The sequence below is a fragment of the Bactrocera tryoni genome, chromosome 4 (assembly GCF_016617805.1).
Source record: "Bactrocera tryoni isolate S06 chromosome 4, CSIRO_BtryS06_freeze2, whole genome shotgun sequence".
NCBI lineage: Eukaryota > Metazoa > Arthropoda > Insecta > Diptera > Tephritidae > Bactrocera > Bactrocera tryoni.
In genome coordinates this window covers 3,701,186-3,727,926 of record NC_052502.1, presented here as the reverse complement: position 1 = coordinate 3,727,926, position 26,741 = coordinate 3,701,186, and the positions used below count along the sequence as shown (strand labels likewise).

General features: G+C 39.6%; 1 protein-coding gene across 2 annotated transcripts in view; it reads left to right on the top strand.

Moving 5' to 3' along the window:
- The window catches only part of LOC120774198 (dorsal-ventral patterning protein Sog), a 77,634-nt gene that overhangs the window by 18,160 nt on the left and 32,733 nt on the right, over positions 1-26,741 (top strand). Inside the window, exon 2 of one of the 2 annotated variants that reach the window (XM_040103639.1) lies at positions 2,125-3,730. In XM_040103639.1, coding sequence (XP_039959573.1) covers positions 3,295-3,730 — 436 coding nt within the window. In that variant the 5' untranslated portion in view covers positions 2,125-3,294. Of the gene's footprint in view, positions 1-2,045; positions 3,731-26,741 lie in introns of both variants that reach the window. The other variant, XM_040103638.1, reaches the window with a different exon arrangement.

The following is a 26,741-nucleotide window of genomic DNA, read 5'->3' as shown; positions in this document are numbered from 1 at the left end:
AAATCCAGAAAAAATAGTAGCAGTTTGGAAGAAGATACTTTGCAATAATTGAACATTTTTGATCGACGGTTCAAATTTTAATTAGCTTTATTACTAAATTACAATTATAGTTATTTCCGAGTTCGCACTTGGAGTCTTATGATAAAATACATGATTAAAAAGAATATAATCAAAAACAAAAATTAAACCAAAATAAAAATGAAATCAACCAAAGTGTATGAAATGAACATATTAGCAACATGTTGCTAAAGTAGAGGATGTTGACAAACATTTCAATGACGTTTGTTTGAGCTGCGAGGTTGGCTGCGGCAGCGGCGTCAACGTCGGGGTGTGCGCGGACGCACTCTTGGCCATTACAAAATTCCGTGAGTCTATGATTTAACAGAGATCGATTGTGAGAGAGGGAGAGTGTGGGGAGAGAAATGTAACATAAGATTTACAGTATTTTGCAGTTGAGCTCCTACAAGTTGTATTTTTCGTTTGGAAGATGCATTTCGGAATAATTGCAGCACTTTAATGCAACTTTTTATTTTATTTTTAAGTTGAAACTAAATCTGGAAACAAAAAAAATATGTATTTTTGTGAAAAGAACTTACAATAACCTCGATATAATGTTAATATTATTAATTATTATTAATTGAAGCGATAGTTCAGAAATTTTCACATTCAGGAATCTCACTAAAAACCAAAAATGTTTCTCCTTTTTTCGTGAAAGCACATATAAACATTGAGTATTTTAACTTGCTCGTTGGCAACACTGCAATCAGCATTTATTATTGGATCGTTTCTGGTTTCTCATTCGCCACATTTGCTTGTAAATTTGTTGGTTTGCGCGATGACTAAAGCGAACGCGAATGTAAATGAGAGCGTGAGCATAGCCGGCACGAGCGCCAACACTTCGGTTATCTACGGTATTCGTGGCCGTTGGCTTTAGCAACACGATCATATTGTTGTTGACAACCAAGCGCGCTGCAACGGACGTTAGTCGCTGACGACGACGCGTATTTAGTCGACGTCGACGCCACTCTCTGGCATAGGAAGTGGTTGCATTCGGCAGTGGCCACTACAAACACAACAACACCAGCAAACGAAATGAATACAGACGTGTTCAAACCCAAGAATTGATTGCAATAACAGCCAAATTAGCTCTTTTGGTTAAGTCGTCGGCAGCTACAGCTCACCGCTTTAAGATAAATGTACAATAGTGAGCCGTGCACGGCGCAGAGCATAGCCGAACACAGCGGCGCGAAAGAGCAGAAATAGCGCAACATCGTGTATCTCACGGTGTCTGTGTTTGTGTGTGCCATACCCATTCGTAGTATCTTAATATCTTGCTTGCTTTTGAGCAGAGTGGGCACACACCAACCGATCGACCGCTTTGAGCGACCAAACAGCCAGCCACCAGACAACTAAGTCAAGCAGCAGCGACGGTAATAGCAACTGTAAAGACTAAGTGAATGAAAAAAGTTTTTTCTTTCCATTAGTGCGCGCTCGCTGAGGGGTTTATTTATTCAACGACAGATCCCGTGTGTGGACATTATTTTCCGAAACGTTCGCTAAGGAGCACACGACGAACATAACGCGACTCAGTATCAAATGAAACAAATCGAATCGATGATTACGGTCCGCATATTAAAAGTTATTAAAACGAAAAGTTCCGCGTTGCATTATTTTAATTGAAAGTCATTTGACTTGTCGCAGATTCTTTTGAAATGTTTCGCGAGCTACGCGAATTATTTGCATGCACAACAACAAATGTGAAGTGTAAATTGTTATCACATCGCCGCGTAGCAGTTGTTTGTTGTTAAGTAATAATCGCGTGATTCCAAAAGAGCCTTGAGCTCCGTGGGCTTTGGGAGGAAACTTGTGGGTAAAATACCAAAGTCATAAATAGGGATTGCTAGGCTAGACTAGAGCACAAATATATGGCGCCGGAACAATAGTGCTAGCAATAAAAATCGTCATTTTGCACAACCAATCGCATGCCAGCCAAAAACTGTGCCATCAGGGTGTCAGCCATTCAATCTATGCATCTTTGCTCATAGATAAACGTGTTTTGAAGTAAATTGTTACACCAACGCTTTTCCACCAATTAACTTTTATTTTATTTCGGTTGTATTGCAGCTGAAGTGAATACATATATCCGATCGAGGAAAACCTCAAGCAGTGACGACAATATACATTGTGTTTAATCAAAGAGAAAATTTAAAAATAAAGTGTGTAAATCAAAAAACTGTGTTAGCGAACGAGCGAGCCAAACAGAAGGAGCAAAATACGAATTTTTACATTACAAACCGCCGAAATAGCGACGGCTAGACGGCCATAATAGAGGATTCAACCGCATCGAACACGGCGAGCACCAGATTTGTTTGTACGTTCATAAACGAGCGACGGCGCCTAAATACACGGTAATCCAAATTGTAGAAATTCATTGATAAACGAACGACGGAAGAAGCTCATAAGCGCCAAGCTAAGGACCGACTGCACAGCCTGAAGAGTACCATCTAAATAAGGTCGAAAGTGTAGAACAAAAAAAATTAAAATAAAAGCGAAGAAGATAACGTAGAAAATTAATAATTTTTGTATTCGGCAAAGGTGTTATCTAATCTAAGCGTTTGCTCGCTTCGCACTACTTACCCACCTACTTACCAAACGGCGCAACAAACAACATCAACAACAAACAATCGCAACCTGCTTGCTATCCGCGCTCGATACGCAACGAAGTGTATTACAGAGTCACAGAGTCGCCCAGCCACTCACTACACACAGTTCACTCGCCGCCGGCGGTCAGTCTGTCAGTCGGTGTCAGAACGCGAGCGCGTTTGTTTGTCAACAGAACAAGTCAGTTGGTTTAGTTTCGCTGTCTGTTGCTTAAATTTGTCACAACCAAGTATAACGCAAACGCCAAGAAGCGTGTAGGCTTGCTCATTCTGAGTGCGTCTAATAGCGTGTAATCAACGACAAAATAGTGGAGAAGTAAATTACCGCAACAATACTGTCCGTTTCATAGTCCTAAAATAAGCGAAACAAGTGAAAATATCGTTCTAATATAAAAATAAATTTTGCGTATATTTAAGGGCAATCGATTTTCAAAATAAAAATAATTTTGTGAAGTGCTAAAGTGTTTCGAGCAGAAGTGTTAGTGAAAAGAGAAGAAGTAGAATAAGTGCAATCTCCACAACTGCGAAGTAATATCGGCTGCTGAAAATTGAGTGTGAAATAATAAATTCTTCTGCAAAACCAAGGAGACAAACAATAAAATCGAAGTAGAGTATAAGAAGCTCAGCGAACCACATGAAAATGGCCATCAACAACAGTACAAAAGCGTCGCGAACGACAGCAATCAGCAACACAAGTGCATCCAGTTCATGCCGATCCACGACGCGTGTCAAAAGTTGCGAAACATTGGTCAAAGCAACAGATATGCATAAATCAGGAAGCACTGCAAGCACAACGACAACATCGGCATTAACATCATCTCCAGCATTATCCACAATATCGGCAGCAACAGCGGACGTTACTGGAAAATTAGCGCGACCAACGCCACCGTCAACATCGACAACTGCAACAACAAGAGCAGGGGCCTCTACAACATCACTCAAGCTTCTTTACAAATTCATTATATTTGCCATCTTGATTTGCACAGCGCCGTCGCTGGTTAGCGGCCGACGGCATGCGCCACTCTTGCTGGAAGAATCGGAGGGTACGCGCCGAAATAATAGACCAGTTGGTAAGTGTAACACACCACTTTATTCATATACGAGTACATAATTACATATTCTTAAGTTTATAAAATTATAGGATATACACTAACATTTGTTTAGCGAAAATATTATTATAGTCAATCGTAGGAGGAGCACACATTTTAGAAGTAACTTAGCTTATCGAACAACATAACTTATATTATACAAAAAGCGCACACAATCTTCAAGCCATGCGCTGTGTTTTACCGAAATCCAGTTGGTTTTCCCCGCAGCCAAAAATCGGAAAGTTTTGTCATTAAGTCAAAACGCCCACAAAACAATCGAGCCTTCAAAGTAAACGAAGGCATACTTTAGTACGACAAACACACACACACATCCATGCATACATCGGTGTGTTTGTACCTGGTCGGCTCAACCTTTCTTTAAACAGTTGCTGGGATTCCCGTGCTCGTCCTTATTCTATGTACTTTGTTGTTGCTTTGAGCATAATTGCGGTATTTCCCACATTTGATGCCACACAGATGCTAGCGCAAGCATTGATTGCACATATTTCGAGGCAAATACCTGCGCACAACACACTATCACGCCCGGACATATGCGCATGTACACAAACAAACACACGTACAATCGTAGACGGGAAGTCCTGAATTTGGACAATAGATGGTTTCATTGAAAAACGGTCACAAAGTTGACCTGTGCCACTGCTAGGTCACAAGAGCGCTCACCATGCGGATATTTGGGAATTCCCTAATGATTGTGCGTACGCAGCGGGAAGTCGTACTAACAATGCATTGCCGCTTACCGGAGTCGCTTCTACGGGTCTGCTCACGCAGCCATACGGACAGCCACATCTATAGTATGTGCTAGTACACACGCGTATGTTTGTTGTTGTCGGACTTGACAGACAGTTAGTCGTCGGCATGACAGGTTTTCTAATGCTCACCAAGAGCGGTGATTGCTTTTTGTTATTGTTATTGTTTCTGCTTATGATGCAGCGGCTGCGCACAGTTCCACGACGGTGCCGCACGTTCATTAAATGACTTATTAATTTCATTTCCGTAATGTCGATTGTGGCCACGCTGTCTCCAAACTTCCAACTAGAGTGAGCTTGACAAACACATACATATGTATACCCGCGTGGATAGGAACCACCAAATGGGCGATTAAACGGGGCTTTAAGTGCGTGTTTGTCACGGCGACGGTGCGCGGCGTGCGATGTGCGGCGTCTCACCACATTTTCATGTTCTTATGCCAATGCACCTTCTGCATTGTGTGTGGTTTGTGCGCGGGCGCTTTGGAGAGTCATTATTTTGTGCCCGATTTTATCGAAGTTCGTTTTGGCAGCGGTCAAACGTGTGTGGAGCAAGCACAATATTACCCATTTGCAGTTCTCGTCTTCCTCGTGTTTTTCTTTATTTCTATAACTACTTAATGGTGCCAATTTGTCTACCTACAGACAGTTTTTCACAGGTTTTTCTTCTCCTCACGATTCGTTATTCTTCGTTTTTCTAAACAAAAGAATTCTTTTGTTTCCACATTCCACCAGCACGTATCCGTTTGTATATTAGTAAATATTTATGAACTGGAGATTAGCTCTGCACGTAAGAGGCTTTTCGGACAGACTGACATTTGTTTATAAAAGCGTGAGGTCGTTTGTTCGTTTGTGCGTGTGTAGGAACGCTCGCCTATCTCCAACAAATCTACGGTTTCTGTGAAAATTCATGCTCCGAATAGTCTTTAGATCATTGGATTGTATTCACATAGCTTCGCTATTTGCGCACATTTCAGATTTCAGCCGTTATTCTGCCACACACTCAGAGTGTTGTGGCTAAGCGAAGGAGCCAGGGCGTTGCAGTTCAGGCACATGAAATAAGTGTAAACCTATATACATATGTATGTATGTACATACAAATCAATATATACATATGTACATACATATACATATGTATATACGATATTGTGCGCAATTAGAACAGCTGTCACTTAATATTTTGTTCTCATTCGGCTAATGCCGAGGAAGTCAATGAAGTGCGCCTTACCTTTTCGTGGGATACCCTGACCACCCACCCGCCGCATCGATTCGAATTGCCATTGGCGGAAAAATGGGTGTTAAATGGAAATTTGTAATCTGCTCGCATTTCAATTATAAATTCATTTCGCAGCTATGATTTCCAAATGAGGCTGCACACTTGGGATGCGTCATCGAATGGCGTCACTAACACGACTTCCATGATTACAATGAATCAAACGAACGGTATCCGCTGTTTAACAATAAATAACACTACCATCGTTAGAAAAATGGGAAAAATAAATGTACTAAATCAGTTTTAAAAGTCTCGTCTGTTTTCGCTGATGGAACAAATATTCATCAAATATGCTGTCGTCTGTTGTACGTTCTCCTACCCTGATGCTGGGTAAATTCGACATGAGAAGAGTATTTCATGTTTTCGCTGTAGGCGAACAGGTTCCACAAACGCAAAGTGATTTCTTCGGGCGTTAACTTCCTTTGTGAGCTAATTCAAAATTTCGTTAACATACATACATACATACATATATGTATGTACATATATGAATGAATGGATCAATCAATGAAATTGCTCGCCCAAGCAATACACACAGGTATTATAAATAATACATGTGCGTGCGTGTATACCGCTCGACCGACTAACTGCTCGTCCCACTACGCGTTCGCTTTAGTTTGGACAAACCAGATTTAATGAATGAAATGATATAAGACAATAAAACGAAAAACATATACCTAACATATGTATGTAAGTATGTGTGTTTGGGACCGTAATAATATATCAAGCATTAAAGTGCCAAGCTACGGCTACGCACTTTTCGATTTCATTCAATATTTAGGCCGCATTTGCTCCATGTTTCGAACATTTGTTAAGTTGTTGTTGTTGTCATCGCTTTAGTTGTTCGGCTGTTGGTGTTAAATTAATGAATTGATTTTGGACTTTTAGTAGATGTGTTTTTATTGCGACTTTGATTTGTTATTTGGCGGTACGATCCGCCGATCCGTGTCTTACCACGCACTTCGCTCGGCTCATTAATGCAGACCTACATACTATATGTACATATAGACATGCCGTAAATGTGTGCGATGGCGTGTACGAGCATTCATTCATGCAGACGTGCTTTTGAGTGGTCGTGCAGACAGACAGTCGACACCCAAACACACTGCGCCGGAAGGGCAGACAGATAGGCAACAAACCATTATTGGTACGCACATACATACAAACTAACGAAAGGTATAGTATGTATGAATACACATGACTATTTACTTAACTGGCCGATCCGACCGGACGGATGTTTAGACAGGCGACAAGCAGCCGCCATTCAACAATCGTCGGTGGTCGTCCGGCAGGCGGCAATTGCAATTGAGGAGGTGTTAAAATGTGCTTAACTGATTTGCAATATCTGCGGCAGCACCACCAATGGCACATACACACATTATTCGACGCTCACATGATTATGCGATTTTCAATATTTCGTTGTCTTTTTGTGCATTGCAATTAAAATTTCGCAAGCAACGCCACTGGTGCAACTGTTCAAACATGGCAGTCGCCGTCGCCGTTGCCGTCATCGTGGGTCTGTTATACTAGTACTCAAACCTGTGCTAAGGCGTGAAGCACGCGTCATCATTAAGAGTTGTTCGCTGTTCACCTATGCCAGACCTGAGACGGCTGATCCAACTGCTTCAGCGTTTAACGCTACGGGCCAACGCCAGTTGCGGACTTGGGGTCGCGATCTCTTGGGCTGATTGCGGCGGAAATTCGGCGACTTTGGCACGCTCGCTTTCAAACGGCAGCATTTGGTCACCACATGATGGTAGGCGGTTTAGTGTCTTATGCATATTTTTATATGTTCACTGATTAATGAGTTTAGCGACTAGACCAGAGGCCACAATTTATTAACTAATGCTTCCTTGTTGCCAATTTTTGGCGTCTCTTTTCCATTTACGAGTACATCTTGGTTTTCCGATTTGCGTTTACATTGGTTTCCATATGGTTTTGTGCAGTTGCTAAACGTTTTACGCCAGTTTTGCCACAAAGTCTAACAGTTAGTAGCTGTCGCTAGGGTATGGGGGTTCAAGAGCCCAGCGAGCTCCTAGTTGGCGTTTCTAGAGCGGTCGGCCTACCTGTCTTCAAGAGACTTGCTGCCTTCTGCGTCTCGTTTGTCATCTGATGGCTGCTAATGTACATATGTATGCAGACGCGCCTTTCGGCAGTGCGTCGCTACACTTGACTTTCGGTACCGCAGTCAGCCAATTCTTCGTCCTGTACATGGCGGCCCATTAGGCCATGCTCCCACATTCGCGCTCCATCTTCAGCCTCCTGTCAGCCCGGTTCCATTGGCCTTTGTTGGTGTATGGTTTTTGTTATTTGTTTAGTGAGCTCAGTTTTTTCTTTCGGCTGCTGCCTCACATGTGTGGGCAGAGGAAACACAAAAGCCCACAAGGTGTCGAATTGCAACAGACTTTGCTGTTTTTCCTTTTTAGCTTAATGCTCGTTTGTGTTTTTGTTGACTATAATTTTTAAATTTTCTCCTCATTTCGTGTTTACCTTTGTAGTTGTTCATTAGCATTGACGAATTTTTTTTATATTTTAAATGGTGACATTTTTATTTCGTCAACTAGAGCTTCTGACACACTTCTAACACTGCTATATAGTCTTGTTGACGAGAAATTAATTTTAAATTTTATAGCTTTATTTCGTAACGTATTTGCTCTTTGGATTATTTGCTTTTTATTGTTATCATGGCTCATGACCCAAATTATGCCCTTACTTCTAGCAGGCAAGCCTCCACTCTGTTGGGCTGAAAATCTCCACAGTTTATGCTGATATTTATAAGTATTAACTGCCGTTTCAAGTGAAAGTAGCCACTGTGGCATGTCTTCCCTGTGCAACAGACTCACCGCCATAATGCCATGAAAAATGCATGCCGCTTTACTCCTCTTTTTCTTTTATTAGTTACTCGCGTATTCAACCATCCATCCATTCGTCGCTGCTATTATTCCATGGATGGCGAATACGTTCGCTCGTCTTCCTCTAAAAATGCAGCGATTAGTATGTATGTATGCATGCCGCGCCATAAATTGGCATCCAATTGCCATAAATGCCCCGCAATTCACTACCAATCAGTCGCCCTGCTACCCCGCCGCTTAAACTCCACATTGGCCAGCCAGCTAAGCTGTTGCGACAGACAGCATTGACGGTTGTGCTGGTGCGTTCCACATGTTGCAGTGCTTGTGGTTCAATGACTTGTGCGCTTCTAACTAAGAAAGCTGATTGCCTAACAAACTAACAGGCTCAACTGTGTCGGCTGGTGGCGGCCAGTGGTGGGATGGCATAGTCCGGCTACTGGCTGTATAGTGCATTCATATCTTCGTGTGCGTGTGCGTGTGTGACTGTGGCATATTTGCTTTGATTTTCACTTTATTTGCTTTGTTTTTGTTTTTTCATTTGGTATTTTTGCTCACATGCCTACTTGTTGCGCTGTTTGACTAGTACACCTACATACTTACACACGTACATATATACATACATACATATGTACATGTGTGGCCACTTACTTAGTTTCTTAGTTAGTGGGACGTTGGTGGTTAGTGTCATCGGGCGAGCCACCTACATCGTTCGCATTCGCACTCTGTGAATAGGTTGTGCTGCTGGGGAACTGCGGAGGCGCATGCAACAACTGCAACAAAAAGCCATAGCCACATATACACACATACATATATCTATAAAAAATGGTCGGCGCCAAGGGGGGACACGTTGTGTGCTTACCACTGGAGTGGCATGTCTATGGTTTAAGATGTGTGCGTGTGTGCGTGTGTGCGCAAGTGCGAAATATTAATTTTAATGGCCAAGTTAAAGTTAATGTGTGTATATATGGTAAATGCTAATGGTGAAATGTAGAAATTTAAAGTGCCAACTGGCGAGGTGCAAGAGACGAGAAGCGAAAATGCGCACAATTCCAAAGTGGCGAAGGTTCACTTAAGGTACCGCGCCTCTTGTCGGTATTTTATTGTATACATATATTTGTATATATGTGTGTGTATTTGTAAGACGCGGATATTTCCATCTAAGTCTAAGAATCTTTGGCGCGACTACTGATGCACTCGTCGCCACATGTTGTTGCAATTTGCATTGTTTGTGTGGCTGCCGGTTGCGCTTGTCGTGCATGCTGCACTTGTGTATATGCCGCATTCTTGTTCTGCATTAATTATCAAAGTGTAGTGATCTTTTTTTAATTTAAATTCCGCCATACACACCCAAAACATGCATACATCTACATACATACATGTACATATTGAAATATAGGACAACAATAACAAAAGTAGAAACGGCGGCAGCTGTGGCAGCAGCATCCACAGCAAATTCGTTGCGGCATTTCATTTGTGCTTCGTCAGAAAATGAAAACTCTTTGATTGCGAACGGTTTGTCAATGTGAATTTGTTTGAGTTTTCAGTATTATTAGCTTAGCGCGGTTCCTTACTGCCTACTTCAACATAAGCAAATATACATGCATACATATGTAGGTGTGTGTGTATGGGTGCATGATGCTGCGGCGTTGCTTCGCTTCCCCAAACTGATACGGATCTTACAGACAGTACGGCACATTTAAATGGATTTTGCTGCCGCCGCGGCCACTCGTCACATGTGACTTGTGCCGCACATGTACTGGCTGCGGCCGCATGCGGCATGCCACAAGTAATAAGTAAAAGCCGCAGCTAACAATGATGCATGCACTCTAGTTGTTGTTGCTGAATTTATTAAGCCAAATACACATATACATACATACGTATTTTTGAGGGCGCTAGTGTGTGTGCGCGTGTGTTTGGCAGTCTGTAAATGCAATTTGTGCGCGACAGCAATCATTGCTGATGTTTTGTGCGGCGAAGCTATTTTCGTTTGTAGCGGGGCGGCCACCGTCAAGGGGTGAGTGTACTAAAAGCGATCAGAAAAAAATTAAAAAAAAGTGCAAGAACGAGCGGCGAGACAATGAGTCACAGTTGCCTCGAAGGGAACAACAAAAACAACATGTGTGCCAAACTTTCGACAAAAATGAGTAAAGTGGAGATATACATATTTGTACATACATATGTATGTATGAATTGAAAGGAAGAATATTAATTTTCAAATCGGTTGTACTTAAAGGGGTATACTTAAAGGGGTATATACCTCGTAACTTATAAAGATAGAGAGATGTTCGCCCTGTAATTACAGTAAAATAGGTCCCTTAGAAAGAGCTGCACTTATCTTGAATCGGCAGTCAACACTTCCGCATAGAAAGCAGGTGCCACAAGAAATATTAGCTCAAAAGTTCCCGCTAAATTCAGTGCAGCATGTGATTTTGTATGACTCACAATCACAAATCAAGCAAAAAAATCAAGAGTAACTAAAAATACTTTATTTTAATCACCCAATCGCTTACTTGAATCACCACCACATGCAAAACTGCATTTGCACAGACACACACACGTCACCCACGCGCAGATGCACACATATGGGCAGATGTGCTACACTTAGTTTGACTATAGAAGCAGTGCTGCTTAAAAAAGAAAAGTGGGTGTGTGCTGACAGTCACTTGACCAACAATACGTCGACAAACACCCAGCCAGCTACAAGGCATGCCACCGCAAGAGCGCGAGCATCGTCGCCGAGCAACCGAAACGCCCACCCACCCACAAAAGGGCACGTCGACATTACAACAGCTACAACAACACCGCGTGGCCACAACAGACAGCTGGTCTCCCCATTGTCAGCAGATTAACAACTTGCAGCACGTCACAGCGTCAGCAGCTTGCAAACGGCATGCAACACGCCCCCATATCGCGTGCTAGCCAAAAATACACAAATGCACATCCAACTCGTGCAAAATTGATAACAATTAAAATCAGTAATAAAATAAAATTAAATAAATTTCGACTAAAGCCAAGTGGCAGAGCGCACAAAAAAATTCCGGCGGCATGTGATTGCAACAAAGCATGTAATGAGTCTTGTGAATTTTTGAATATTTCAAATAACTTTGCCGCATCGTTGGCATGCTGCTTAAACTCACCGCAAATATTGTTGCTAATAATTTGTTGTTGCCGTTGCAAATACAACAATGGGAAATTTGCCGCTAATGCTTTAATAGCTATTTCTGGCTATTCGGGCTATTAAAAATATAATCAAACTGAAATTTGGGTGCACATTAGCAGCGATTTTCCTGCTATTAAGCACTTTTCTCAAACTAATAATTTCTCGCAGTTCTCACGTTGTTGTTACTTGCCTCAAATATGTGTCTCTAATTTTCGCTGAGTTCGCAGCTGTCGCTGTACATATGTACATATGTATGTGGGTGTGTGTGTGTGCATATGTGTGTGAACTAGTATTAGGCAATAACAATTAAATGAGCAATGCAATAAAATATAAAGGTGTTTGGCGAGAATAATGGCTCAAGTGGAAATGAGTTGGCATCAGCAGAAAATGATGATTTCGCTGAGCAGTTGATGGAGCGCTACTTGAGGCATCGTTGGGTAGGCAAGGACGGTCATGAATTTAGTATTTGATGTGTGTTTATTACACGCATAAATTATCTAAAAGAAAGTTGTTGCACATTCGCAATTGCTTGTATTTGTATTGGCACTTGGAAAATTTTGTTCTACTACCAATTTAGTGACAATGTTGAAAATACAGGTTTTTTTAGCATTTTCATAAATTTTTTTGCAAAAACTTTAAATTGAACTTGCCACAAAATATGGCTGCGTGTAGTAATTTCAGTTTCCATCTTTTCATGTTTTTTCGAAAATTTAAAATTTTAACGAAGCAACTTTTCTTGTCAGCGGTGTCATCTAACCGTGTTGATTGACTTTGAATTGTGTAAATAAGAACTATTTGTGCTGTAGGCAAAACTTGTCATAATTGACGCGAGGCGATGCTGGCTGCCAAAGATATTGCATATTTCATGTAGCAGATAAATGTGCCAAATCACATTGCCCATACATACACACATACTATATAGTACATACATGCGCACACACACACACAAATCGATTTTTACTTTCCGTTTTTATTCAGTTTTTGTTGTTCATGAAATTGCATCATCATACCGCAGCAACAACAATTTATTTAAATGTATGTAAGTATGTATGTATGTATATGTCTATATATTGGGTGGCAATATACAGCAGTATGTATGTACTATGTATGTAGGTAAGCACAAGCACATTTGTCCAGTCATTTAATAACAAGTTGAATTAGCAACAATAGCAATAAAGCATGTGAGCGAAAGTGTACAATTAGATAGAGGGCGAGCGAGAAAGGGGAAGCATGTTGAATAAAAGTCACTCGTCTGCGAAGCGGGCAAAGCAATTGTTGATCGCTTGCAGTTCATCACGTTCACGCGAAAGCGATTCGTCATTGACATGTGTACATCACACGCGATTGCGTACCGTTACTCTTGATGGGGCAATAGCGACAATGTGCATATGTTAGTCCATATCTGTCTACTAAATGGCTAATGAATTCATAGATAGTGCCCCAACATACATACGTACATATGTACTTATATCTACGTATAACGGCACGTCACAGGAAAAAGATCGAATTTTCACGCCCAGACCTTTTAAATTAAAATGGGGACCGCGCAGTGTGTAGGAAGTGACTGCCTGTATTTGCACTTGAACGACCGACCGTGTCTGTTTTATGCAATCGAGCACAACTGCTGACTGCTTTCGCTTGCCAGATGGCTGTTGCTGGGTGTATATGGTATAGAACAGTTATTACTATTTTTTAGAAAAATCAGGCGATATTCTGCGCTGAGTGGAATACTCCTCACATAACCAAATTGCATGACCTTAGGAATTTATGAATTGCAGGTGCAACAAATCCAAAACGTGGTGGGCTCTCTTCATCGCAAGACTTGCTGAGGGGCTATGAGGGGCGGTATATCCGCCGGTTGGGCGCAGCGTTTCACGATCAGCTTACGCTTAGAATATGAGTTTGTGTTAGTGTAAGAGTGACCTGTTCAGCTGGCAGCAAGCTATTAATTGCTTGTCAAAAGTGAGACGGAACCTCCTGACTGAAGAAAGAGCACTTCTCATTGCGTCACACTTTTGTGCGATTTTTTCTTGTTTTTGGTATTGCATTTTGAATTTCAAACGATTTCATTCATTATTTTGTGTTTATTTAAAATTTGAGCGGAAATGAAATTCGAAGTGTGAAAATTATTACGTACAATTGTATGTAGTGGATTTGGCAGGTGGCAGGAGTTGGGTATAGCAACAACAGCATCTAATTTTGGACTGAGTTGATGTGGAATATAATGGAACTCTGGCGACCTTGGAAATCACACTCATTCACTTTTTCGCACACAATTGTTAAACAACCTAGCGGAACGTTCTCAGCCATATTTCATTAAGGATGGGTGCAAAGATAATCATAAATCGCAAAATAACAGCAATTAATTGAAAATAAGTGGCGCACACACACTCTTAAACACAACTTATACTTACATACATACATATGTACATGCATAAATGCAGCAGTTATGATAGCGGCTTTTTTCAAAACATTGAGCTGTCATAAATTTTCCACAAATTTTCACCCTAATCAGAGTGCACTCAGTTGATCTGACACAATCTCTTCTTCGATCGGAAAGAGTTCATAAACAACTTCACTTCGTATTTATACACTTTTCATTAAGTAAATATATGTATGTATTTATATTTTTTATTAATAAATTATAACGTATAATGGCCCTCTCTTGAAAACTATGCCGGCTGTAATGTATGTAAACGGAATTTTTTTTACTTTTTCACAAGTATTTGCTCGGCTTTGGCGGTAGGTGCAACCAAAATTGGTGCATGCGACATGCATTTCATAAATCAACAACATACATACATACATATGCATATAAATACTTAAAGACATATGTACATACTTATGTATGTGTATAATACATATAAGTGCAGCCGAGGCGCAAGTCACCTTTAGATCGTCGCTCTTTGCTCAGTGTGAGCGCCGACACTTGTACGGCTTCGCGATGACGTTGCCTGGACAATGCTGACTAAATAACTCAGCAATCAAATCAATCAGCTAATCAACTATCCATTCAAAGTATTGTACACGAGTACGTCGGCGATGTGAGATCTGATCATAAGCAATCGCGTCATGCATGTTGGTGTGTGAGTGCGTATGGGACGCTCTCCTCTCCCCCTTGATAAAATTTTCCAAAGCCATTTTTATTTTCAAATTTTTTCAACCGTTTGCTTTTCTTTTTGGTCAGTTGACAAATATGGCGTTGGCTATGTTGGCGCGTTGTGTTTTTATGGCGTATACAAGTAGCGCCAGCGTTCCTTAATGTCCATGTTTGTTTTGGCTTTTCAATTTTATACACGAGTATTTTCATTTATTTTTCTAGTTTTTATTTGTTTGGAGTTTGGCTCCCCTATATAGAGCGTACAATTAAATGATGACCGTTTTTGAGTTTTTGATTAAATGCTTTCAACTTGTTTTTCTTCAAATTCAATTTTAATCTTTTTGTGCGCTGGAAAATGTGTGCAAATATTTGTTTTAAGCGACGTCCAATAAATATTTCCACTTACATAAAAAACAACGAGTGGCATTTGTTTGATGGACGTGACGTGTGTGCTCTTTTAAAAGAAAGAAAGAAGCAGCTTAGTTCGATTTCAAACTCAGCACTAAAAAGAAGGGAGTTGCATGAAATTGACTATTTCATATTGGAACCCAGAACACCTCGATTTCTGAATGTATCTGACAAACCCCTTATGTCGGTATATGTGTATGTAAATAGCGGTTATTTATGGGCACTTGAAGAGCCAATTGTTTATCACTGACGTATTGACAGTTCAGCACTTCCAACTGTCAAATTTATACGACAATCATCCAAATTATATTCGCGTTCAATTCCCCACGAAGAGACATGTTGTATAGGTATAGGTCTGCTTTTAGGCGGTAATGATATGTTTATTAAAATGTGGCTGTTTAATTATTTACAAATATTTATTTAATAAATATCAAACAACGAAATGCATATAATTTACCATTATAATATACATATAAAGTATATGGAAATTTCATACGTAAGCGATGTGTTTGACATAATTAAGGAAAACTTTCGAAAATAGCTTTTGAACACGGCGAGTACTCGTACAGTGGCAGTGCTGCGCATTAGTCGCTGTCAACGCTGTAATCATAATAATCGATCGACAAGGCATTTAGCCGCGAATTTTCGGCGCTCTGACTAAAATGAAAGACTCTACAAAATTGAAAACGAAGAAAATTTAATAAAGCAAGGAAAATGTATACAAGGCAATTTTGTTTCTGTTGGACGCTGCAGTGTATAAGTACGAAAGCCTGAAAATATTTTATTTTTTCACAACTAATGTTTTACGCAGTAATATAATAGTAAATTGAAAATTATAAATTGTTTGATTTAAACAAAAGGCAAAAAATCATCCCTGCAACATTTCAACAGTTTGTTGCTAGTTTTTGCGTTTATGACAAATTTCATACAGACTACTCTTAGAGAATATATTGAAAATAAACTAAACAAATGCGCCAAAATAAAACACTCGAAAAACAAAGCATTGATATTCAAACATAAATTTTCGTAAATCTAAAAAAATCGTTCGAATTTTCGCACACACACACCCCCACACATACGCTTGGACTTGGTCACAGTGGATATTTCTAGCAAGAAGCCATAAAGTGTGCAATAATACGATCATGCCTGGCCCCACGTCTTAACCTCCAAATCCATTGTAAGCGTTAATGGGCGCTTTGGTGCCAACCCAGTAGTGAGTAGTGACTGTGGCGCCGTCAATAACACAAATAACAAAAACTAAAACAACAGCAACAGCAACAGCAACAACTTTGTTAGCACCACACTCTGTCTATAATTAAGTTGTTGTCCGTCTTTTAAGTGCTTTTAGAAACTTATATTATCTCACTGATAGCGTTTTTGCCACATTATACACGCCATGTAGTGATTGCTGGCTTGTGGTTTGTTTTTCTTGAAAACTCAATTTAAATATATGCGCATTCTTTCAAACTGACTCGTTTTTTATACATACATACATATGTGTGTATTTGAATTAATACCACTTTTTAGCCATTGCCTCAACGAAAGCCGAATACCAGAGAGCTCCACTGTACATTTTCAGTTTTTTGTTTTTATTTTTAATTTGATTTTGTTTTGTTGTTCGTTTTATTCTTTTGCTTTTGTTTTTGTTTTGCTTACTAGGTAATTATTTTCGACAATTAATTACTTTTTAGCTGACCTAAGCAATTTTATTTTAATTAATTTTAACATAGTTTAGCTTTTATTGGCGCAAAGCTGTCGCCGCTATAGCTAATTGTTATTTTTGTTGGCGGCTGTGGCGGCTACGGCGGCGGTGAATGGTCGCCAGTGTGGCCGGCAAAAAAGCTGCCTAGCGGTTTTTGCCTTTGCGCTCGAAACTCAACTTTTCAGCAATTACTGCTCTACGATCAACGCCTGTTTGTGTGTGTGTGTGTGTGTAGAGGGGAAGCAAATAATCGAATTGTGGTGAAATGTTGCTGTTGCTCTTATTGCATTATCACTTTTCAACAAAACGCAGAAACAACCAACAAGAATTATAAGTCTCATATACATATACTTGTATGTACATATGTATGTATGTATCTATAAATATTTTACTGTGGTTTCTAAACGACGGCCGTCCGTTTAGTTCAAAATTCAGAAAACTCAAGGAACTAAAATTCGAAAAATGCGAAAATCGACAAATTACTTTGGCAAAAAGGTCAGAATTCAAATTTATTATTTAATTTAAATTTATTATTTATTTATTTGTATGTGTATGCATGTATGTGAGTTTGTTCACCATTAACTCCATGTACAAAGGCGCTGTACATCCAGCAAGTACATTAAATTGCAATCACAAAAAAATTATGGTATTCAACACCAGCTGCAAGTATGTTTCGTGTCTCCGATTTCGTAACTGTTTATTTATCACACTTTGCGTTTGCCTATTGTGGCAATAACAAATAACAACACAGAAAAATATTTCTCCCATTCAGAAGATATTGGGACCAACCACTTTTTCCTCGCCATACATTTGGCATCCGCGAGCGATGTGAAAAACGTTAATTGGTATTTGCATGCTTTCGTATATGTATGTACATACATACATACTTATATACATTGTGCATTTGTAGTCGGTGGCGTGAAAGCCGTATGCCAAGGTGTTGTTGTGGAAGTGCGCCGCCAAAGACCGAAGAAATGTTGGCGGTGCGTGCGCAAGGCGTGAAGAATAAATGACAACAATGTTGCATGCTCCAAAGACAGCAATTTTTTCACAGTCGGCAACGTCACGCTCTTTGTTCACTCGATTTACTGTGAATGGTTTCATTTAGATATTGTTATCTGCAGTTTGGTGTTTGTTGGTGTTGGTCTGTTGCACTTTGAGCCGTACTTCCGAAAGCCACAGACATATTCCACACCTCACAATCTGAAGTGTATAGAGAACAGCAACAACAAATCAAACAAATAACGCCGTTCGCCTGGTCGGGCACTAACAGCAGCCGAACATGGCATTTTGGGCGTTTATAGCCGAAATTGTTGTTGTTTTATTAATCAACATTTATATATGAGCGCAGCCCACACTTTCAGTTTCGGCTCGAGCACAACGGTCGCATGAGTGCTCATTTGAATGTGTGTGCGTGTGAGTAAGCGCCCACCGACCAACGCACACACACACACTTGCAAGCGGAGATTGATGATGTCGTTGTCGCCATGTAGGCGGTTGGTGGTTGGCGGTCGGCAGCGCAGCCCGTAAACAAAGTGACAATTCAATTAAAACATCAAAACTAAGTGGCTACGATTTGGGCAACAAAAATTATAAAAAATTGTGTACACTGTAGTGAAATAATTGATTTTTCTGCGGCTTTTATTATTTTGCCATGCCTATTTCATACACGGTGGCAGCACTGCGGCGCATGCTGCCGCTGAATATGCATTTCTGCATTTATGCGCAAGGTATCCCATTCCATTCGTGGCAAGTAGCATGTGGCATGCAACCACTCAGCGCCAGGGCTGCATGGTCGGCTAGCCGGATATGAATTCCAATGCGAGTGTAGTCTCGACACCGGTCGGCCGGTGAGCCAGCAGCGCTTGCCTCTATTTTTAGCGCATCGCGTGCACGCCTCACATTAGCCCCTATGTAGTGTCGCTGTTGCGCGCCGCGTTGCGCCACACTGCGCGCCTTAAGAAGTGTGGTGTCGAGAAGTGCCACCACATTTTGCCAATACGTTAGGAATCTGTAAATTTGACTTTTACTATCAGCACAGATACACCGACGGATTTCTCGTCATTTCCAGTTCCATTCGGAGCACCTTGGATGCTATTTTTGGCAATCGCCGCCGCGCCGTTAAAATGATGCGTCACTGATTGCACATTACGGCTTTACGAGGTGCTAAATTTCAATTGGGTCCATTATAAGCTGCTCCAATAACGAATGCTATCCCATCAAAGCGGATGGCTTACTGAAGCCCTTTTATTACTGTGTTCATTTATGCTAATGTATTTCTAATTAAGTATGTCAACAGCTTGACAGTATTCTGGAGATAAAACTGTGTGTATTGCAGTTATTATTCTGTGTGGTCAAATTTGTGCGAAAAATTTTTAATTCGGCGTTAAAGCGCGTCATAAAAACTGGTGATCTTGTAATAAGCATCAAAACGTTTTAAAAAGCCGTCAACTACACTTCATTCCGTCGCGCAAATGTGTTTCAATAATTAAGCGGGGCAACGCCTACAATTCTCTTACCCTTTGACTCTTCCTATGTCTTGTTGCGCAGCACAACTAAACGATCTACTTCATGGTTGTTGCACACTTCCTTCAAAGTCTTGATGATTTTGCAGATTCTTGCCAGCCCGTGCAGTTCCCAACAAGTTAATGAGTTATGCAGCACAACATGCGTTTTCTGTAATCTTCAACGGGCAGGTCAAGCAGTTATTGTTGGTGTTTAATCACCTAACAAGTTAAATCCGCCCATGAAGCGCGATCCACAGCGAACGGTGAGCACAGCAGCTGCCACACCTCCTTTCACGCACTTGACGCAGTCGATCCAATGTTGATCTAGGGCCACGCAGCTGCTAAAGGGCGCACCATCGCAAGGTACTTCTTCACGCAGTCATTAAGATCGGCAGCGGAGAAGTATGATCAAGAAGCAGCAAATAAGGCTTGCAACCGTTGAGCTAAACGCACTGTGTTGAGTGTTGAAATCGGCAAATTATATCTCGTTGTTGCTTTTAAAGATGTTCTTGATGTGTGCTTGAAGACAGACTTTATATGGGTGGCCAGTTCAACTGGAAGATATTGTGTTCTTCTAAACAAAGGCAGAAAACGGAATATCCAATTATATGCACTAATGAATTTATTGATAATTTGCACGAATTATTTTAAATACGAGTAAAATTCACAGCCCAAATTTTCTTCTCTTGCATATTAACCAATTACTTCATACAATACGAACCCACCACCAGCAGCCTTTGAGCCTAATCCTCCTTTTTTCATTGTAATCCGATTCAGTTTGCGCTCAGCCGTTCATACTGATCCACTCCTCGTCAATATTGTATGAAAACATGTGTATATCACACATTCAAATAACAGGCAGGGACGAATAATGTTGCCATTGTTATAGGAATAATCGGAGATTGCATCTCCAACAGCTGGGCAGCTGGCGTTCGGGTTGCAGTTGCAGCGGCTTAATGTACGATGTTAGACGCCATCAATGTCAGAATGAAAGAGGCGCACTTAAGACCTTACCTGATTTCTTCGAAAACTCAAAAGAGCCTTGCCAACTGGAATTAGGATTGAACAATGGGGGTATCAAAATAGAGAGGCAAAAGAAGCAAGCAAGGAGTCCCACAATTAAAAAGGGATAAGCGCGATTATAAAATACTCTCCAGAGGAGAAGTAAAAAAATGTAAAAATACTATGTTGAGTAACCTTCATACATATATGAATGTACATATGTATGTATAATGCAATGTTTGTATGACAACACAATAACGGCGTTGTAGAAAGTAATCTTATTTTCACACTATAGTTTGTTGCAAAACAATTCTCTCAAATTGCACTTCCCCGAAATAAGACGATTCTTGTACATATTTTCATGTTTTTTCCAAACGCCACACGGAATCAACACTTCGAAAACATTAAACGAGTATACATACATATGTATGTATATTGTTTCCATTTCGCTTGTTATTGAATTACACTCTTTTTATTTTATTTTCTGTTTTTGTTTTCGTATGCTCCAATTGCAAAATTCATTACGAAAAGTTCAGCTGAAAGCAACAAGAACAAGCAGTAGCTAAAATGGCAGCAGGCCGGCGCACATTCACAGAATTCCGGTGACTTCCAGGGAGAGGGCATAACCGGCACGAGCGGAATAATACGAGTGGCCACAACGAGAATGCGGTTGAATGGAAAATAATGCAAGTAAGGCAACACGAACAACAGTGGACACAGAAAAGCTTAGAAATGACAACAACACAGCAACAAACTTTAGCGATACTTGTAAATAGGAGAACGGCGTGCCAGCGGCTAGATTTTGCCATGTGACCGGTGCACCATCGCAGCTAAAATCGCATTTCCGTCTTCATATCCGAAAATCCATAAGCAAATGCATTAGTTGAGCTTTAAAATAATAATGTTGATAATTGCTCGTCGAAGTAAATAAAAATTACGAAAATAAGTCATTGGCAATTGAATGGCATTGTGCATTTGTATAGTATGTATGCATATATGGTTGTGTGTTTAAATGTACATAAATATGTAAGCATGCTTGTATTGTGTGTTTTGGACAGCGTAACCCTAGTAGTAAATTCGCGTGGTCGGCATCAACACCCCACAGGCGCCAAATCGGCAAAGGGCCAGCGACGCCAGATCAGTTGCAAAAATAAACTTTTGTATTTATAAACATTTTTCGCTTGAGTAATACTTTATTTATTGTTACGGCCGTTTTGGCGGAAGGCGTACCCAAAGCGGAAGGTAGACCCAAATATACATTTGTATACATTTTTGTTGTTTTTTGTGCAAAAATACATTTGGAATCTAACGCAAAGATTTGGAATTTACTAGCGGCCTCTACAGACATACACCTTTATACACCTCTATATATAAGTTTGCTAACGCTAGAACGTAGAAATCATACATACATACATACTATGTACATATGTATGTTTCAATTATGAAAGAAGTACTCTTACTTATAGTAAAATGTAGTTCAAGTTAATATTAAATGAAACCACCTCATTAAATTGAATTAAAAACGAGCATCCATTAGCAATATTCAATAAATAATTAGAGTGAAATCAAGCGAGGAAGTGGGAGACAAGTGAGAATATAGGCAATTCAAACCACAACCCTTCACAGTCGGTTGAAGCAATAACAAAATTACAAATGCAAACAACAACTTTACGCGAAAACCCCAATACATGCGTGCACATACACATATGTACATATGTACATACAATGCATGTATTGATTCTCGATTTATTTCAATGAACGGCAATGCAGAGGTAAACGAGTTGTACTCCTGGCCAGAAGTTAATGGGGAGCGTGTGAGACGGACAGAAGGCGGTACAAAATGCCAAGCGTTGAGGAATGCAAATGTTGTGTTTATTTTAAACAACAGCAACAACACTGGCAATAACAAATAACACTACGAATAGTGAGGGGGCGGAAAGCGAACGAAGCGAAGTGTCGCTGGTGAAGCGCGGCGTGGCGCGGCGAAACGCCAAGATAAAATTAAGCGTAGCGCGCAAATATAAGCGTTGCGAAGAAATGTGGGCGTGTAGCATTCAACTGTAAATAAATAACATAAAAAATACCGCAATATCAGCAGAAGATGCGGCCATCGGGCGTTGTTGCCAAATGCGAAAACAAAAACAAACACAGCATGGAAATTGTAAATCAGATCCCAATAACCCACCTCAATGACACTGAATATCACGCGTATCACTGTTTGTATGAACATATGTACATGTGTACATGCAAGTGCTTGTCTGTATGTGTTTGTTCGTGTAATATTTCTAAGATTGTAACTTAAAGCGAACAAATGGAAATGTGAATAAAAAATGATTTATAAATAAAGTGGTGATTTGTGCAAATAATAAATAATATTTCTAGCAGCAATTGTACACTAACAGCCTACAGACATAAGTATGTATGTATGTACATGTACGTGTGTGTGTATGTAGCCAATGAAAAATGCAAAATAGCGCAGTGCTAAAAATGTGCAATAGCGCGCGACTGGCGCCACAACAAGCCAAATACACTCATAAATACATACATACATATGTATGTACACCATTCACACAAAGGTAATAGTAATAACAGCAACAACATTACGAGCCAATATAAAGCTGTTGATGCTAAATGTTAGCGCTGAACGGCAATCGTAAACAATGCGACAATAATAAAATTTAACAAAAAACTGTTGATCGAACGAAATAACAACAACAACAACAACAAAATCCGCTACAAAGTCAACAATAAAAGACTAAATCCAAATAGCGGCATGTGCGGCAATATGTGCTAAGCGTAGTGAAAATGGGCGTGCGCAGTAGCGAATGCATTTGTAGCGGGTGGCAGACAGCTAACGATGGCCTGCATGACCGCTCCCCCCCATAGCTGGTGGTGCAGCTCCAATGCCGTCGGCCGTCAAGCCGTATGGTTAGCTTACACACTTCATGCTAGACATTAAACCGCTGGGCGTTTAGAACAGTGGCAGCTTGCGCATTTGCATTCCAACACATTACATCCACACACAAAAGACGCATGCGAGTCAAGCGTTTCACATTTTCATTAATTGATTTCTTATTGATTATTAATTTTTTATACGGAAACAACTCAGTATTAAATGAGATTTTATATTCAGTTACAAAGAGCGTCTAGCTAGCTTGCCAGCCGTTATTTCGCTAGCAATAGCCAGTACTTAAGTAGCAAGCATTAATTCAGGCGTAAATACTATTGCACACATACATACACACTCATCTCTTTAATAAAATAAACCGCACAACTTAAAATGAATAAACTCATTTATATACATATGTACGTATATGTAAAATATGGCAAGTCTAACAGCTTAATTCGATTTTAGTAATACAGACGCAAAAAAGGCAGTGAAACAGAGCTTGAAATGTCAACATTTTGTTTATCTCCAATTAGTAATCATTATTTATCGCTTAATTGTTACAATTTTCAATGGAATCGAACGCAAGCCTTTGTGAAATTGAAAATTGTTTGATGATCACATCTGAGATGATGCATGCCTATAAACGCACACATGTTTGAGTGTCTGTATGTATGCTAGTTATGAGAAATTCTCAAGAGTACACAGTCATTTCGGAAATTTCCCGCAAAGAAATATAAAAGTATAATTAAAATTGACAAATTTTCCCAGACGCGATCCAACTGCCTTAAATTTTCCAATGGCAATAGCAACCAACTATGTCTGTACGTGTATACGTGTGATGTACGGATGTCTAGCGTTATTACTGCTCTTACTTTTAACGTGTTTCGGTACTTTTTTGGGTGAGACAATATAATTTCTATATAAATAATTTGTTCGGACGTACTTACATATGTATATACAAAACGCCCCACATTGGCTGCCTGTTAGTCATATTAAGAACGAATGCACTACTCCGTTTAATTACGCGAATCAGAGAATCAACCGTTGGCCATTTTCGTTAAACACATTCATAATAATTGAAACTCGATCACAGTTCAAACATTACAATACACACACATGCATATGCAAGTTATGACTGTGTGTGCGAGTTGTTTGGATTTATTTTTCGGCTTTTGTTTTTGCCTTATTTATTATCTATTTAAATCTTTTACTTTTTATTGCCGCCAAGTCTTCGTAACCAGCTTTTGCTGATTAATTTATCAAGTGATCGCACAAACATACACACACACACATATCAATATAATAAATGTGTTGTACAATGTGTGCGGAGTTATGTTGTTGCTGCATTCTTGTCATTGTTGCTTGCTTGCTTCTCACTTATTTTTTTCTATTATTGCTTTTGTCATTTACGGCCATAAATAATGCTGATAATGCGTTAATTGTATTGGAAATGGAAAATGGCAAAATAATTCCAAGCGAAATTGCCGAGTTGCCACATCACAACACACACAAGCACACTGACACCCCTAGTGCTTTATGTATGTGCATATGTATTTAATTGAAGTGGCCGTTATGAGGAAGTGAAATTCAGGAAGAATACTAGTCGTTTGTGTATCTCGACAGTATCAGTTGTTTGTGTTACACTGCAAGCCGTTTCAGAGTGAGTGACACATTGACTTATGTATGTATGTATGTACAAGTATGGTAAAGCCGCTAAGTGGTCAGCTCAAAAGGCCATTTAATACACGAGTCAGAGAAAAATTACATCGCTTGAGATTAAGCTGTATTACACTGGTTTGTATGTGTGTTTGTGTACATCCATCAGCAACCAGTTATAATATTATCATAAGTCCACAATTATATAAGCAACAAATTAGGCTCTTAATTATATATCCCATTAGCAAATAAATTTACAACTGCTATAAATATCATATAAGTAATTAGTGTACAAATTAGAAACGGATATATACACACATAACAAAAATAATGGCATAGCTGATAGCAAAGAGCTCAAAGGGAAAATATCTGGCATAGCTAATTAACAAGAAACCAAAAATTAACATGATTTTAATAAATTACGAGTATATTGTTGTTTTTGTTGTTGAAGTTCGGCTTCTTGTTCGTAACTAGGCTTTAGATATTCTTTGATATCGCCGGAGTTCGATCGAGTTTCACGGCTTTGATGAGTGATGACAACAAGCGACAGCAGAAAGCAAACGACCGAAATTAGCGCTTCAAACGGCGAATCAGCTCAGCGTTAGCAGCGTATAGCGTTGCGTCGAGAGTGATGCTTGGAGACAATGTTAGGCCAGCGCTTCGTTCTTAAGTAGCAGATGGGAAGCGTATAACAAGTTAATTTAAAATTTTGTCGCTTTTCATCGTTTGTTTAAATTTTTTGTGGCTAAACACATGCTATAAATAGATGTATATACATACATACATACATATACGTTAAAATCTTTGCTATCCAACTCCAAGTGTCCGTATGTATTTATGGTTTTTTGTGCTTTGTATTCACGCAGATAATGAGTCGGTGCGAAGTTTTCTGGCGCTTTTTTGTATGGATTATCGATTTTAAAATACAGCGGCTCCCAAACGTTATACACTACGGCGCTATGCTATCCTTATACACATATATGTACATATGTATGTGCATACATATGCTTGTATGTATATGTAAATCATTATTGTTTTATTTATTCGTAAAAACTTAGACAGTTTTTTCTATAGAAAAATAAGGTTTTCATAGTAAAAACTAAATATGTAGTTCCCTAGGGACATTCGCAACGACTTTTCCCAATAATTTTTAATTATTCTTTATGCTAAGACGATCAGGCCGGGGCCACACACACACACACACACACTTGTGTATGTATACGCATGTATTTATTATTAGCTCATTTTCAGACGACGCAAATTGCTATCATATTTATAAAAAATGATTTATAGAAATCATCAAAAAATTTATATGTATTTATGTGTGTATATACATATCTCTATGATTTCTTTAATTTTTTGCTTGGGAATTGATTAGCCACATTTCGACAAATTTTTATTGCATTCACATACTTTATGCGGTCGGCTGCTGCTCGTAAAAGCAAATTTGGCGCCACACCAACTACATAAAATGCGAATTAAAAAGAACAAGACGCGAGTGAAAAAACAAACAGCAAATGTCAAAAATATGTACATACGTACACTTATGCACACACATATACATATAGGTATATTAAATTCGATTAGACTGTGCGGGCACACGCTCGAGCTTCATCAGTTTGTAAACGTTATTATAAATTTTTCGCAAACATAAGCTTACACTCACACACATGCACACA